At 42.6% G+C, this 16569-nt stretch overlaps 1 protein-coding gene across 2 annotated transcripts in view; it reads left to right on the plus strand.

The window, feature by feature from the left end:
- The window catches only part of CORIN (corin, serine peptidase), a 308207-nt gene that overhangs the window by 58556 nt on the left and 233082 nt on the right, over window positions 1–16569 (plus strand). For both annotated transcript variants that reach the window (XM_007071024.4, XM_043544404.1), the window contains exon 3: window positions 791–1243. In XM_007071024.4, coding sequence (XP_007071086.3) covers window positions 791–1243 — 453 coding nt within the window. The remainder of the gene's footprint in view (window positions 1–790; window positions 1244–16569) is intronic.

Consider the following 16569-nt stretch of genomic DNA (forward strand, 5'->3'; position numbering starts at 1 on the left):
GCTTAACAGTTTGGAATCCCCAGGTGTTTCATTCACAGGCTAAAAATCCCTTTACCCTGGGTCCAGCACTTCCCCCAGTTCAGTCTTTGTTCCTCAGGTGTTTCCAGGAGTCGTCTTGTATGAGGAGTGAAGAACACAGACCAGATGATGTCACTCCTTGCCTTATATAGCTTTTGCAAAGCTTTGTTTCCAGACCAGTCTGTGGAAAAATACTGACATCCCCAGACGGAGTCCAGAGACATGTGGTCTCATCACATGTCCTTGTAGGGTCATAGCAGCCGTTACTCGGAGGCTGCCTGTAGCGTTCTCAGGAAGGCACCCAAGATGGGAAATAAGCTTCTCCTAAGGCCTATTTTTTTTCCCTAATGGCCCATTGCCCTGAATGGGCCCTTCCCCACCCACTATCTAGACTGAAAACATCTTGTCTAGTGGGCGTTATCCAGGTGTAACTACATTTGAAAATACAGATACATAGTCAATATTCATAACTTCAGATACAAAAGTGATACATGCATACAAATAGGATAATCATATTCAGCAAATCATAACTTTTCCAATGACCCCTCACATGACTGATCTTGCATAAAATACATTATAATTATGTCACAATCATATTATCATAATATCACTGTGAAGGATATGGGGTGCAGTGTCACAACATTATTTTAACAATTAGTGTGTTAGAAGTAGTATTAGCCTTCAAAAACTATTGGGTCAAATTTCTGTCCTTCCTAATAATCCTGGTGAGTGTGTTGATTGTAAGTGTTGAACATTTTTTTTTCTCTTCCAGGTATATTAGAAAAAACATGTTTTTATTCAAATGGGAGTGAACTTCTAGCTGCTGGTGGCAACATTCGTACATCTGACATTCCTTTTCCAAATATTGTTGAAAATGGTTCGGATGTGGTTCCCACTGTGGATCTCAAAATGCTGCCATCATCCTGGACCCAAAGTCCTTTATCTCATGTTGATCAAATGCACAAAAACTTAAGTATGTTCAGGCAGGGCTTACAGGAAGATTCCTTGGCTCCTATTACACCAGCCCCACCACTTAACCCCACGACTACAGATGTTGGTATTTTGACCAGAGCCCCTGAAGACAATACATGGTCATTTTCCAGCACAGAGGAGAAAACTCTTTGGTCCACAGATACATCCAACAAGATCACAGACAGGATATCCTCTCTACCTACGTTAAGTTCTATCCATCCAGCTGCTGTACAAGAAATGAATCTGAAAAAAAGTAAGATGATATTTTATTTGACTCTATAACTAATTATGACACAAAAAGTACAAAAAATATACAGTTGGTATTGTGATTGGAATACTTTCCAAACCCATGAATTCTCAGGAATAGAAGTCAGTTCTAGATAGTTTTCAACATGCAGGTTCTGTATCTTAAGGAATCAATTTATCAGAATACATAGTCAGCCCTGATGAGGAAGAGACATGAACCTCCTTTATGGTTAAGTAACTCTTACTTAGACTGCTGTTTGGTTGGTTACATATTGCATATTGTGACAGCTATGCATGTTTATCTTGTCTGAAAGTGAGTTATTGCAGATTTTAATCCCATGTTTTAGACTGAGTTCTTTCATATTTCAGTGATTTTAAAAGTCAGTTTAGGCCCCAATTCAATAAGATGGATTAAAAACATGTTTAACTTTAAGTGCATGAGTAGTTGCATTGAAGTCAATAGGCCTACTCACATGCTTAAAATTAGGCACAGTGCAGAATGGGGGCCCTAATGTTAAGGTTACATTTTTTCGTATCTTATTGGACAAATACCTGCTCAATTTGAAGCTAATAGAATATGTATTAGTAAAGAACCTATCACATTTGTGGGGACTCTAAAGAAATAAACAACAACAAAAAATAATATTGAAGATAATGGTGGTCAGGTTTTACCATTATGACAGCAGCTACTGGTGCAATACCGTAACATTATGGTAATTTTATTAGCAGAGTTTGGCGGGTTAGGAGAGGGACTCCAAGGTATCATTTCTGCATAGTTTTCTAAAACACAGTGGTACAGTATTAAACTGACATTGAATGCTTCCTTTTACTTTGATACCACTGTCTTGCTATTGATCACCTGATACCACAAAGGTATCTTCACAGAACTGGAATAAATCAGCTATCATATTTCATCAGAGATGAAATGGTAACCAGAATGATGTGAGAATGGCAGTCTATTAGTAATGCCATGGTATTTTTGAGAACTTCTGTAGTGGGAATAGAGAGACAGTGTCTCATGGTTGTAACTGCTTCAGAAAAGATTTATACTACTGGCTATTTTGAGGAGAATGATGTGTACCGTACTCTGGTGCCAGGCATTGTGGCTCGTTAAGCAGTAACATCCGATACTGATTTATCCAAAATTTTTAATCATTGTTGTATTATTCAAGCTGAGCTGATGTGATTTTAGAATGTCACATCAGAAAACCTTTAGTGTAAAATTTTCATCTGAGATACAATTTATATCTTCAGCACTGAGGGCTCCTTTATCTGCTTTTCTCTTCTTCAGCACAACAGAGGATAAACCCTTGCTAAATCCAAAGAGACATTTTCAAATCCTATTTCCCTTTTCCTCCTACAATGACATAAAAACAGGGAAAGCTTCTGAAAAAGATGGTTGTAGTAACCTCTCCCATGGAAAGGGGTGGATGGCTGGGAGCTCTAATTTTTCTTCTTGAGTAAGTTTTAGGAATATATTACACACTGTTGTCACAGTTCAGAGCAAATGCACCTATATTTCCCCCCTCGTGGTCCACCAAGGGCACCCACTCTAGGCTCCTGGCTCCTCTGCTCTCATAGAATCATAGGACTGGAAGGGACCTCAAGAGATCATCTAGTCCAGTCCTCTGCACTCATGATAGGACTAAATATTATCTAGACCACCTGGACCTGTCACCTCTCTTGGGTGGAGATCAGCATCTTTCTCCCTCCTGACCGGGTTTTTGGCAGCCTGCACAGTTCCCTGCCTACACTGTGATGTCTCCATCAAGCCAGATTAAATGGGACAGAGTCTACACTTTGCTTTCTTTCCCAGGGCTTTGAACAGCTGTAACTGTCAGCAGTTACAAGTGAGCACGTAGCTCTTTATAATCAAACACATTTATTCTTGAGGTGAAAGCATTGTAGAGAAAACTTATTAAAACAATAAAAGAACCTACATGCGGGTCACCCCAACTTCAGCCTCTGGCTCTGGTTGGTGTCAGTCCTTCAAAATGCACAACTGGGGTTTTCCCCATGGTCATAAGTTCATAAATGTCTCAGATTCAGGACCAGAGCAACCATTTGCTTTATAGTGCTTGGGCCTTTGATCTTGGTCTCATATTACAGGTGATCAGCAGACAAAGACCCTCTCCTCAAGGCATAGCTTCAAAAGGCACAATTCTTGCATAAAGTGTTTGGGAATTTGCATTAACCTCTCCTTAGGTATTTCCCAGCAAATCCGCTTCACACATATTGTCCCTCAAATCCATTCTATTCATGGCAAACAGACTAGCAAATTGTTCACTATAGACTTTTGATCATCCAGGCTTTACATCACATCTACCCCCCTAGAGAGGTTACATCAATCCCAGGTCACAATAGTACATAACCTTTGCACTTAGAACAATGGACCCCAAAGATACTTAAACTTAATTCAAGAAGGTTTCTCAAGGATATTGTAGGAAATTGTCATATCTGTCACAACTGTCACTCACAAATCATTCTTGTTCCTATTTGCTTAACTTTTCCCAGGGCTAACTTGCTGTAGAGAGGAGATGATGCAGATTCTTTTCTGTCGTATGGATAGTGGTTGTGTCATGAATCTGTGGTAGAGCTCCTCCTTTAGGAACTAAGTGGGGAGCACATATGTGTGAGTCCAATTACTCCTACCCCAGTAGGTGCTATAGAGGTGTGTCTTTCTAGTGCAAGGGTGGGCAAACTGCGGGCCACATTTGGCCCATCTGCTATTTTAAACCAGCCCTTGAGCTCTTGCCGGGGAGCGGGGTTGGGGGCTTGCCCTGCTCCACATGTGCCGTGGCTCCCGGAAGCAGTAGCATGTCCTTCCTTCGGCTCCTACATGTGAGGGCAGCCAGGTGGCTCTGCACGCTACCTCTTTGCCCCAAGCACCATCCCCACAGCTCCCATTGGCTGGGAACCGTGGCCAGTGGGAGCTGAAGGGGCGGTGACTGCGGATGGGGCAGCATGCAAAGCTGCCTGGCTGTGCCTCCGTGTAGGAGTCGGAGAGGGGAACATGACGCTGCTTCTGGGAGCTGCAGGGGCAGCGCCTACAGATGGGGCAGCACGCAGAGCTGCCTGGTTGTGCCTCCGCGTAGGAGATGGAAAGGGGACATGCCGCTGCTTTTGGGAGCTGCTTGAGGTAAGCACTGCCCAGAGCCTGCACCCCTTTCCCCTTCCACGCCCCAGCCCCCTGCTCCAACCCTGATCCCTCTCCTGCCCTCCGAACCCCTCAGTCCGAGCCTGGAGCACCCTCCTGCACTCCAAACCCCTCATCCCCAGCCCTACCCCAGCGCCCGCACCCCCAGCCAGAGCCCTCACCCCCTCCCGCACCCCAACCCCAAATTTGTGAGCATTCATGGCCCGCCATACAATTTCCAAACTCAGATGTGACCTTGGACCAAAAAGTTTGCCTGCCCCTGTTCTAGTGGGCTGGCTCTCAACCCTCTTTCCAAGATCTCTTGGCTGTTTCTTCCCCTCTCAGGCTCCAAGGTGAAACAACAAAACAGCCCACAGTCAGCTAACAGGGTTAAATAAAGGTATGAAGGAAAAGCAAGGGGGAAAAAATCTGTAGGCAGCTGTCATCAGGATATGGGCCTCTCTTATTGCAGAGGGCCCTGGGAGTATCACAGTTCACTTCAGAGTTCAGCACAAGTATCAGTCTTTTTTCTCTTTGTTAGTTCTGTGAGGGCAGAGGCTCTACTGGCTGTCAGCCCGTTCTTCAGGGCTGGAGAAGCTCAACAGCCTGTTCCCTCCCCAGGGTTGCCCCCATCAGAGTGGAGTTCCCTCATTTTAACTCCTTCTACAATACTGGCATGATTTGAAGGTGCAGAGGGGCAAGGCCACTTCAGCCCAAAGCAACTCCTTAGCCCCTTCTGTGCTAGTGTGGGGTTTCTGTAACCCGTGACAGGTTGTTTCTCAGGTAATCTGAAGGACACAGAGCTTCTGTAACACGCTGTCTGAGATCCTGATTACTTACTGGGTGTAGTATGTTCTCCAATTGCTAGTCTTCTCTTCCCACAATTGAAAACACACATGTGCATGCCCACACTTGCATCCTATGGGTCATTTTACTGATTTACTTTATTTTGCTACTATGTCTCTGCACTGATCAAAAGCATAGAAATATACTGGGCCATTGCAGATTTGGAATGAGATATTTCTTACAAATGCCATTATTGACAGTTTAGCAACAAAACAAACAAACCAAAAACAAACTTCAAACATAGCAGCTTCTAATTTAACATAGAGCAAAATCATAGTTTTGCTCTATGCTCTTCCTTGTCCTTGAACATTACCTTTTAAAGATGTATTACAGGAGCTGATTATTTCTTTTCTGGGTCATGATGTCTTCATGATTAATTTTCATTGATTGGATAGATACAGTATATATCATATTGCACAAGACAATGTGTAAATGTATTGAAATGCCTGGGCTCAGCAATATCTTTGTGGCCTAATCCTCAAATTTGGGATACCTGAATTAACTGTAAATATGAAGTCTGGCTAATCTATATAATAAGATTCCAGTTTCACATTTAAAATAAATGTTTGCCATATATTGGCACGCAGGAGAGTTTGGCTGCAAGATCTGAGAGTGCTAAAGGAGTTGGCGGATGTGATTGCAGAGCCATTGGCCATTATCTTTGAAAACTCATGGCGATCAGGGGAAGTCCATATCATATATTTAATGGTTCTGATGTCCTTGCTGTAAACTTTGTAACCTCAGTGTTCTCTTAACATTGCTTTTTTTGTATGGAACTTCCTAAGTTTACTCCTTAGGTTGATTCATATCACTGGCCTATGTGTGTAGTAAACATTCCCTAGTTGTTGCCATAGCAATAAACCAAGTACAGTAAAATTGTTACTATTAGATGTAATTTTTATTATAACATAGTGGAAGATAGGTCACATAAAACAATCATCAAGTTTTAACTTTTATCCCATAGGTCGGAGGTTTTGAAACAAAAGATGATTTTCACTGAGAGAGGTTTTGGTTTCTTCTCTGTTAAATAAGAGGTGACTGAAAATGTATTTTAAATAAAGGAAATTAAATTCCTTTAAAGCAGTTTAGTAAAGGAATACTCTGAGTTACATCTGTGTTGGAAGGAAAGGGGAGAAATGTGTTTTTCCAGTCAAGAAGTTTGAGTTAATGTGGCTGCATTTCTGGTTCGTTGTTTTGGAAACAGAGTGTGCTCTATAGATTTAAGTCACTGGCATAGGTCAAGCATAGTCCATGTGCGTGTTTTCTAAGAACAAAAATAGCAATAGGGAAAATTGTAAAGAATTCAGAGGTCCAGTAAAGTATATTCATTTAATTTAGAAACCTTCTGTGTGATATTCTGTTAAACCACTAATTGACAGTAAATAGAAAAAAAAGAATACTTTTACATGTGTTGGTTTATCTTAAAGGACACGGAGTGTTTCTTCAAGATAAAAATCAAAATGGTTTTTACCTCGAACTGTTTTGACTTTTTATTGAAACACAAATATGTTGCAGCTGTATTATAAGGAGGGAGGGAGACTTTGATGTTGCTGGGGGAGGGAGAGGAGGAGAGTTCTTAAGTGCATCAGATTTTGTGGGATGTTCTGCAGTTCAGCTGAAGCAGGCTCCCTGATCTGAAGCACTGTTGTGTCAGAGAGAGAGAGAGAGAGAGAGAGAGAGAGGAAGAGTCTTCTGAATCAAAGTACCCTTTAGCATAAGTAAAGGTACACAGGGGTGGGAACGAGGAGACTATAGGGCTTGTCTACACTGGTAATTTACAGCGCTGCAACTTTCTGGCTCTGGGGTGTGAAAAAACATCCGCCTGAGCGCAGCAAGTTTCAGCGTTGGAAAGCGCCAGTTAGACAGTGCATCAGTGCTGGGAGCTGCACCCCTCGTGGAGGTGATTTTTTTTTAGAGCACTGGGAGAGCTCTCTCCCGGTGCTGGGCCGTGACCACACAAGGCACATTAAAGTGCTGCTGCAGCAGCTCTTTAGCATTGCCAGTGTAGACAAGCCCTGCGAGGTCACATTTCACCTCTTCTACTCACTGATGCTTATAATTTTTCTTATTGAGTAAGGTCTTGTTCTTCTACGTTAGGAGGCAGTCAAGTATCAGCCCTCCATTTTACAAATAAGTTAACTTCACAGAGAGTTTGGAATAATAATACAACCTTCTCTTTCATTTCAGTTTGTGTTTAAGAGGAAAAAGAGACTTTTTACTAACCTTTCACTTTTTCCCCTCGTAGGCAATCAGAAGTATACAAAATAAATAAATATCCAACGTTCAAGGCACAAATTTTAGTAAGTTTATCAGTCCCATCATATATTGTCCCTCCAACTAAGCTTGTGACTTTAATTCACTACAGTTATTGTGCTAACTCATGGCTCCTTATTGTGCTTATTTAGTTTCTAGATGATCACCTACCTAAATATATAGTAGTGAAACAATCCTCAGAATAATATATTTAACAGACTCAGATGTACATTGGAATGAATACTATATGTAGTATTATGAATACATAATTGCATACACCCCCTCACAATAACATTTTCACTTGCTCATGTGTCTACACTCTTCAGCTTTTTGGCAGTGTGCTGTGCTGCTGAGTGGGAGACTTTCCGGTTAGAACAAAGCTGGTTTTGTACCTGTTGTTTTCCCTGCCTTTATATGACATCTATGTGCATTTAGAATGATAGATGTAGCACCTTAACACCAATTTTTATGTAAAGAACAGAAGTCCTTTTCAGCCTTGAGCCAATCAATGTTTCTCCTTGTGCATATGTTGTACATTTTTACATTTTGTGGCTTATAGTTTAAACAGATGGTCCTTAACAAAATATTAAACTATCAACTGGCCAGGTGGTGAAGTATGAAGTAATATGCCAACAGTGGCACAATACTCCCTAGGAATGGCAGGACTGAATGCTAGTGGTACTGTAAATTAATTGGCTGAGAATGGTATTATTTCCTTTTCAAACTTGCCACATTCTTTCTTTCTCTCTCAAATACACAGGTAAAATGAATTATCTGGTTGTTTCAGTAAAGAGTATTTGTGGCTATTGTGCTAGAGTACCAGGTAGATTAGGGTTGTCCTGTTGTATGCTTATTTTTTTGGCCTTTATACCAGTTTACTAGATGTATGCCTTGGCTTTATTAGCTAGTGCCTGCTTCTGGCAATTGGATGTTGTGACTTACAATAAGACTTGGTCTACTTCATGCTTTTGCATGATCCATTGTAGATTATAGCACATCCAGTAAAGTAGGATGTGGACATAGACTCATCATTAATGTACCAAGCAGTGGTGGATTAAAGATTTTGCCACGCCTAGGCCCTGAAATAATTGCCGCCCCCCCTCCCCCGCTCACCTCTGCTCCACCTCCGCCTCCTCCCCTGAGCGCGCCCCCGGATCCTGCTTCTCTCCGCTCCCTGCCAGTGCTTGTGCGTGAAGCAGCTTCGCGAAGGAGGGGGAAGAGGGGGGAATGAGGCTTGCTCAGGAGAGGAGGCGAGGCCGGGGCGGGGATTTGGGGAAGGGAACCAATAGGAGCAGCGAGGGGGCGGGGAATGGGTGGAGTTGGGGCAGGGGCGGAGGGCGCGAACCGGCGCCGGGGAAAGCAGCCTCTGGCTGCTATTATAAATTTGCCGCCCTAGGCCTAGGCCTTGTTGGCTTAGGCGTTAATACGCCGCTGGTACCAAGGTAGAATCCAGAATATCAGTCACAAAGCCTGAAGTCTTAGTATTGATACATCAATTTATGGTTCATAACTACTGTCATGTTGCATAGAAGTATTTGGAGAGTACCGTATTCTCATGTAACCAGCAAAGACAGGTCATGTCTTTCAATCTGAATCTCTTGCTGTTTCTAACATTTTTTTTTCTTTTCTCACTGAAAACTTTTGAAGTCCAAGAACAAAATAAAAAGTAAATACATTGTAAATAAGAATAATTTGGGAACAGGAAATTTGAGGTGATGATAAATTAGCCATAGCAGCTGAAGCTTGAATATCTAATAAATTGAGCCTTGCAAAATTATCATGAAAATTTACTAGCCCAAGCACAAAATCTATTTACGTGAACTTTGTCATGATGATCGATAAAAATGAAAAAATTAATGGTTCTATTTTCTTATAAAATAAAAAATTCTTTGTCTTATCTTAATTAGAATTTTCATGTCTGAATAAATGCATAACATATAATATGGGGGCCTGCTTAATTGTACTGAAAGAAGTCTTGGCCTGATTTTATGGGAATATATGTTTGCTGTAATCTGCATAACTAACATGGAAAGATCTAAAAAAGCCAAGACTGAGGAAAGCTGTCTCTACTCATTAGACAAATGACATTAAAGAAATAAAAAGACTTTCTGTTTGAATGCTCATACTTCAACTACTTCACTCCAAACTCTTCGAGATTTACAAACCTCCAGCCTGCAAATTATTTGCACAATTTAAGTGTGGCTCTACTCTGAAAAGTGACTGTGTAAAATTTTTCGTATTTATTGTTTCTCAGTGACATCCAGATTAAATCTACTTAATATACATGTAAAAAGAAGGTTTTCCTAACTGCCACTTCCTCAAAGTCTGAAAGCCAAGCTGTATTCTCTTTGGCTTGCACATCACCAATAATAAATATTCTGCAAATAGAACTTTAATTAACAATTCCTGTTGTTGATATGAGACCCAGAAGAGAGCCCAACACACTATCCCAGAGAGCTGAATTGGCTCTGTGGTACTAACGAATGATAAATATTAAATGTTTTTTGTCAGTGAATAGATAAGATCCAGAATACACACAGGTCTTTCGAGTGAGAAAATATTGTTTTCCAATTGCCACTTTTTTCATCATAATCACATTTTAAGTTTGAAATCCGCTATTAATATAGATATATTCTAAACAGTAAATGATCCTTATAGAAACTGATCAAAACAATTATGCGCGTCTCTCTTTACATTAAAGCATAAGGTGACAAAATAGAAAGAACAGCGTATCCTATCCTGCAAAACATTTGCAAGAGATTTAATCCCCAATCTTGCAAACTAATATGTTTGCTAACCTCTTAATTGCTATGTCTGCACAGAGCCCCATTGACTCCATTGGGGCTCCATGTGGGCAGAGGGGTCAGTTTGCATGAATGAGCTTGCAGGATCAGGACCTTAGTGTGAACCTGTCAAATATGCTTGCATATTGTTGTGCACATAACAACAGTGTGTTATGTGAGATTTTAATTTTACATTTACAATGGCTTATAAAAGGAGATGTTATCTAATAAATCCTATCTTGAATGAGACTATAAGTTATTTTTTCCAATCCCTCTCCTTCCTGGGAAGTATTGGACATTGCAGTTTGTTTTTATTTTATTTATTGTATTTTATTTATATTTATACAATTGAAAGGGTAATTATTTTACACTGTAGATGCCTCTGATAATTAAGGGTGAGATTTTCAAAAGTAATCAGGGTTGGTGAAAACTCTACTCCTGCTGAAGTCAAGGAGAGTTTTACCATAGGCTCATTCAGAGGAGAGTCAGGCCACCACTGAGCACTTTTGAAAATATCACCCTAGAAGTACAATGTAAAGTATGTAAAAGAAAGTCAGCAGCAGCATCACAACATTTGCCCTGAAGATCAACAGATCTGGGCTACAGTATTTTGGGCCAGTGGGAAGAATGTTCCAAAGGAAAAGATCTTTCATAGAAACTTCTGTTAGCAACCTCCTCTTGTTTTTTGTTCAGTGGAGGTCCAGATTGAGTGCTTCTACAGAATTCAGTTGTGGAATTATGGCCCAGGGAGGGTGATGATTGGTGAACCTCAGGCCATTTAGGAGTTTGTAGATCAATACCAGGATCCTAAATTTCTCCTGGAAAATCCAAAGGAGGCACTGCAGATTACAACATCCAGGCTGAATGTACTTGCAGTGCTCCAGTTACCAAGCAGGCTGCTGCATTCTGCCCTAGGTTTAGTTTCTGAATAGATTTAAGGTACCATCCCAGGTAGAGCACGTTACATTAGAGTTGTTTGGAGGTAAGGATGGCATGAATTACAGTGGTAAGGTGCGTCCCAAAAAAGAGGTCATGACATCCTCCAGGACATAACTATAAAAAGTACCCTTGGCTACTGGTAAATGGTGACCAACCCCTGGTAACTGGGAATCCAACAAGACTCTGTTTAGACAGCTCACTCCTTCCCTACTTGTAGCCTTTATGTCTCTACTGTGAATCTTTATGTTGTTAACAAAATATTTGTCTTTGTTATTCCGACTATAAAAATATGAAAACACATTCAACTTATTCATAAATGATCTGGAGAAAGGGGTAAACAGTGAAGTGGCAAAGTTTGCAGATGATACTAAACTGTTCAAGATAGTTAAGACCAAAGCAGACTGTGAAGAATTTCAAAAAGATCTCACAAAACTAAGTGCTTGGGCAACAAAATGGCAAATGAAATTTAATGTGGATAAATGTAAAGTAATGCACATTGGAAAAAATAACCCCAACTATACATACAATATGATGGGGGCTAATTTAGCTACAACTAATCAGGAGAAAGATCTTGAAGTCATTGTGGATAGTTCTCTGAAGACGTCCACGCAGTGTGCAGCGGCAATCAAAAAAGCAAATGGGATGTTAGGAATCATTAAAAAAGGGATAGAGAATAAAATGGAGAATATCTTATTGCCCTTATATAAATCCATGGTATGCCCACATCTTGAATACTGCGGACAGATGTGGTCCCCTCATCTCAAAAAAGATATACTGGCATTAGAAAAGTTTCAGAAAAGGGCAACTAAAATGATTAGAGTTTTGGAACGGGTCCCATATGAGGAGAGATTAAAGAGGCTAGGACTTTTCATCTTGGAAAAGAGGAGACTAAGGGGGGATATGATAGAGGTATATAAAATCATGAGTGGTATGGAGAAAGTGAATAAGGAAAAGTTATTTACTTGTTCCCATAATATAAGAACTAGGGGCCACCAAATGAAATTATTAAAACAAATAAAAGGAAGTTCTTCTTCACTCAGCGCACAGTCAACCTGTGGAACTCCTTGCCTGAGGAGGTTGTGAAGGCTAGGACTATAACAGGGTTTAAAAGAGAACTGGATAAATTCATGGAGGTTAAGTCCATTAATGGCTATTAGCCAAGATGGTTAAGGAATGGTGTCCCTAGCCTCTGTTAGATGCCCCAGAGGGAGTGAACCTGGCATTGGCCACTGTCGGTAGACAGGATACTGGGCTGGATGGATCTTTGGTCTGACCCAGTGTGGCCATTCTTATGTTCTTATGTATACATTAAATAATTAAATTGTATTAATATAACCCAGTCCTCATTTTAAATTATTGGAAACATACTCGTAAGGCATTGCATTTGAGTATCTGTGTCTCTTCTTCAGCAAACATATTTGTAATTAAAAAGTTTAATTTCTCATGCAACAGCTTTAAAAATACCTTCAACACTCAAGCCAGCCTTCTGTGGTTCTGGAAATAGACCCCCAGCTCCTTCAGAAAAACACAGAATGAAATGAATCTTATAATTTATTTCTTGGAAATGTATCCCCATATATGGCACACTAAAGACTTGTAAAATTAGGCTGTGGCTAGATGAAATACAAGGTATGGAACAAATTACAGCTCAAATCAGCCAATCTCAGGATCGGTTTGAGGAAAGATGAGATTTAACAGATCATCTGCTCACAACATATAAAAGAACAAAAAAAAATTAGGCATAAAACCTCAGCCCTGAACTAAAATATGAATACAAAATAATTCTAGTCTTCAAGGAACATACCCATACCAAGTATCTGAAGGACCTACTCACATATAACGATACTGCACCAACTCTGCACATAAAAACTGAGTCATCTGAGTGTCTGCCTTTGTGATGTGCTCCCCAAATTTTAACAAGGTGCTGCTTCGCAACTTTTCTCCAAGCAAGATATGTGACATTCCCTAATGCAAAATTCTCGTTTTCCTACCCGCTTCAAAAAAAATCTGCCAAGTCAATTGTTACCCTCCCTGCCACAAAAGAGCCAACAATGCCTCACCCCACTCTTCTCAACCTATCATATTTCCTCCTCATCCTAACCTGGGAATTCCTGTTTTCCACAGATCTGAAGGAAGCTTATCTTCACATCCCAGTTTCCCATCCCTATAGACCAGAGGTCCCCAAAGTGTGAGGTGCATGCCCCTACGGGGCATGGAGGAATGTCCGGGAGGGCATTGTGGGGCCTGGGATAGGCCCCAGGGGTGCATGGAGGGAGTGCCACGCAGCCTTTCTCCACCCCCATTCTGCTCCAGTCCTGGTCCCGCTCCCAGCTGCATCCCTGGCTCCCGGCCTTGTGCCTGGCCCTATCCCCAGCCTCAGCACATCTCCCAGCCCTGCACCAGCCCCCAGTGTCGGCCACTGGACACGGCTCTGTTCCTGGCCTGGGGCCGAGGCTGGGAGGAAGGCAAGGAGCGGAGCTGCACCTGGCTGTGGGCCTGAGTGACAGCCTACACTGCATCCTGGCTGCGGCTCCAATCCCGCACCCAGCCTTAGCCCCTGGTCCCGGCCCCCTTACTCCTGTCCACATTCCCCCTCACGAGCTGTGGCCCCACTCCTGGTTTCAGGGTGGCTTGGACAGTGGTAACTGTTGCCACAGACAGTCTCTTTACTTTGCTTATGACTGGCAACACTTTTACAGTACCAATCTTTCCTATTTGGACTATCCACAGAGCCAGAGTCTTTACCAGAGTTCTACTGGTCACAGTAGCAACCCTCAGACAGGAAGAGAAACATATATACCCTTTTTAGACAATCAGCTGATCATGGTCCTGTCAAGAGGCAACATGGAAATGAACATCCTGAGGTCAATAAAGGTTTTGGAGAATTACAGATTTATAATAATTGGAGTATAAAGTTAAATATTCACTGTGAACTCTACCTTCACCACCAGTTAAATAATAGATACCATCAGGCATAAGGTATTCATCTCCATGGAACATCAGTGGAATTTGGATAGTATAAGGGACATAAGAGGGAAACAGAAGTGACAATTCAATCTCAAATTAATTTTAGGAATGCCAGTTTTGTGTATGTGCATGCTGCAGTAGTTCCGATCACATTCAAGGCTTATCCATATCTCAACGATCAATGAGGGTAGAGATCCCACAGGCTGCATCTAGCTCTCTGAAATAGTGTCCAGAAAAGGACAGATTAATAATGTGGTACTCAATCAGCAAAGCTAGACTAGATGGTCCTTGCAATATATGCCAGTCTGGGAGGATGGTGAACGCAGTTGACCCTGCTCCAGTAAACATGGTCCCAAAAGAGAGATTATAATACAGCATCTACTTGTTGGAGCTCAGAGCAGTCTGATATGGCCTAAGAACACTAGCTCACTTTGTGCGAAATGAGTCTTACTAGACAATGTTTCTGTCGTAGCCCATAAAAGGAAACAAGATGGAATGTGGTCTGCAGCACTTTTAAAACAAGCTCCTCTCTTACTGGCTTGAGTGGCACAAAACCTTCTGTCATTCTGCACCCTTCATGTCAAAGTCTCTGATGAGGAGCAGGGATACTACCATAAATCAAACTGTGATGGGGTGTGCATACCCCACACTGGACAAGAGAGAGTTCACTCCACATTATGGGTGATGGAAGTCCCACCCCTCAGACTGGGTTGTCCATGCTCCAACTGCTGCCTCAGTATAAAAGAGCCCAGCTCATTCTAGGCTGACCACCATGGGGAGAACATGCTTGCGGGAGGCTCCAGGCCAGGAGCTGCTACAGCCACAGACTGCGGGAAACCAGAAAACCTGGGGACCAGACTGGGGAACTGCTATCTCCAGTGGATCACTGGGAGTCGGACTCCCAGGGATTTACCCCCGCAAGGGAATCTGGAGACCCTGACGCTGTATGGACTGCTACCTCAGGAGTTGTGGTAGGAAGTGGTCCAGGGAGGTGGAGGGAGTGGTATCTACCACTCAAACAAGGTAAGTGTGTTGTGGTAGGATTCGCCACTGACTGGATGACGATCAATCCTATTGCCGACAGGGCCCTGGGCTGGGACCTGTGGAGAGGGAGGGCCCAGGTCCCCCTAGCCGGCCGCCACCCACTCGTAGGTGGTGGCCCACTTCCCTGACTCTGGGCAGTAGGCCACGCCAGCCCTGACTCCACGGGCAGCTGCATAGACTCTGGTCATTAGGCTGCACAGCCCTGACCCAGAGGGCAATTGGATAGACTTTGGGCACTAGGCCATGCAGCCCTGTACTCGAAGGCTGCCATGTTGACTCTGGCCTCTGGACAGCCTAAGGACAGTTTGATAGACAGTAACCACGGTGGCATCACTGCCCCTACCCAATCCTAAGGAGGATGGGGTGTGCATACCACATGAGACGAACAAACGTAGGAATTGCCTTACTGGATCTGACTTGTGATTCATAATCCAGTATCCTGTCTCCGACAGTGGCCAACACCCAGTGATTCACAGGAAGCTGTGAGGAAACCAGGAGCAGACAGGGGTGGGATAATCTGCCTCTCCTGAAATCTCATCCTAATCTCTAATAGTTAGAAATTGGTTTTATATCCTTTGCAAAAAGGATAGTGGTACTATCATAACTCTAATGCTTTTGTGCTAGGTTCACCGGGGGAAGGAGACCAAAGCCCTCAGGTAAGTGGGGAAGTGGGATACCGGGAGGAAGCAGGAGCGCGCTAGAGGGCAGGGCTCCTGCCTCATACTGAGAAAGAGGGATGATCAGCGAGTTATCTCAAGTGCCTATACACAAATGCAAGAAGCCCAGGAAACAAGCAGGGAGAACTGGAAGTCCTGGCACAATCAAGGAATTATGATGTGATTGGAATAACAGAGACTTGGTGGGATAACTCACATGACTAGAGTACTGTCATGGATGGATATAAACTGTTCAGGAAGGACAGACAGGGCAGAAAAGGTGGGGGAGTTGCACTGTATGTAAGGGAGCAGTATGACTGCTCAGAGCTCAAGTATGAAACTGCAGAAAAACCTGAGTGTCTCTGGATTAAGTTTAGAAGTGTGAGCAACAAGGGTGATGTCGTGGTGGGAGTCTGCTATAGACCACCGGACCAGGGGGATGAAGTGAACGAGGCTTTCTTCCGGCAACTAACGGAAGTTACTAGATCGCAGGCCCTGGTTCTCATGGGAGACTTCAATCACCCTGATATCCGCTGGGAGAGCAATACAGCGGTGCACAGACAGTCCAAGAAGTTTTTGGAAAGGGTAGGGGACAATTTCCTGGTGCAAGTGCTGGAGGAACCAACTAGGGGCAGAGCTCTTCTTGACCTGCTGCTCACAAACCGGGAAGAATTGGTAGGGGAAGCTAAAGTGGATGGGAACCTGGGAG

The sequence above is a fragment of the Chelonia mydas genome, chromosome 4 (assembly GCF_015237465.2).
Source record: "Chelonia mydas isolate rCheMyd1 chromosome 4, rCheMyd1.pri.v2, whole genome shotgun sequence".
NCBI classification, from domain to species: domain Eukaryota; kingdom Metazoa; phylum Chordata; order Testudines; family Cheloniidae; genus Chelonia; species Chelonia mydas.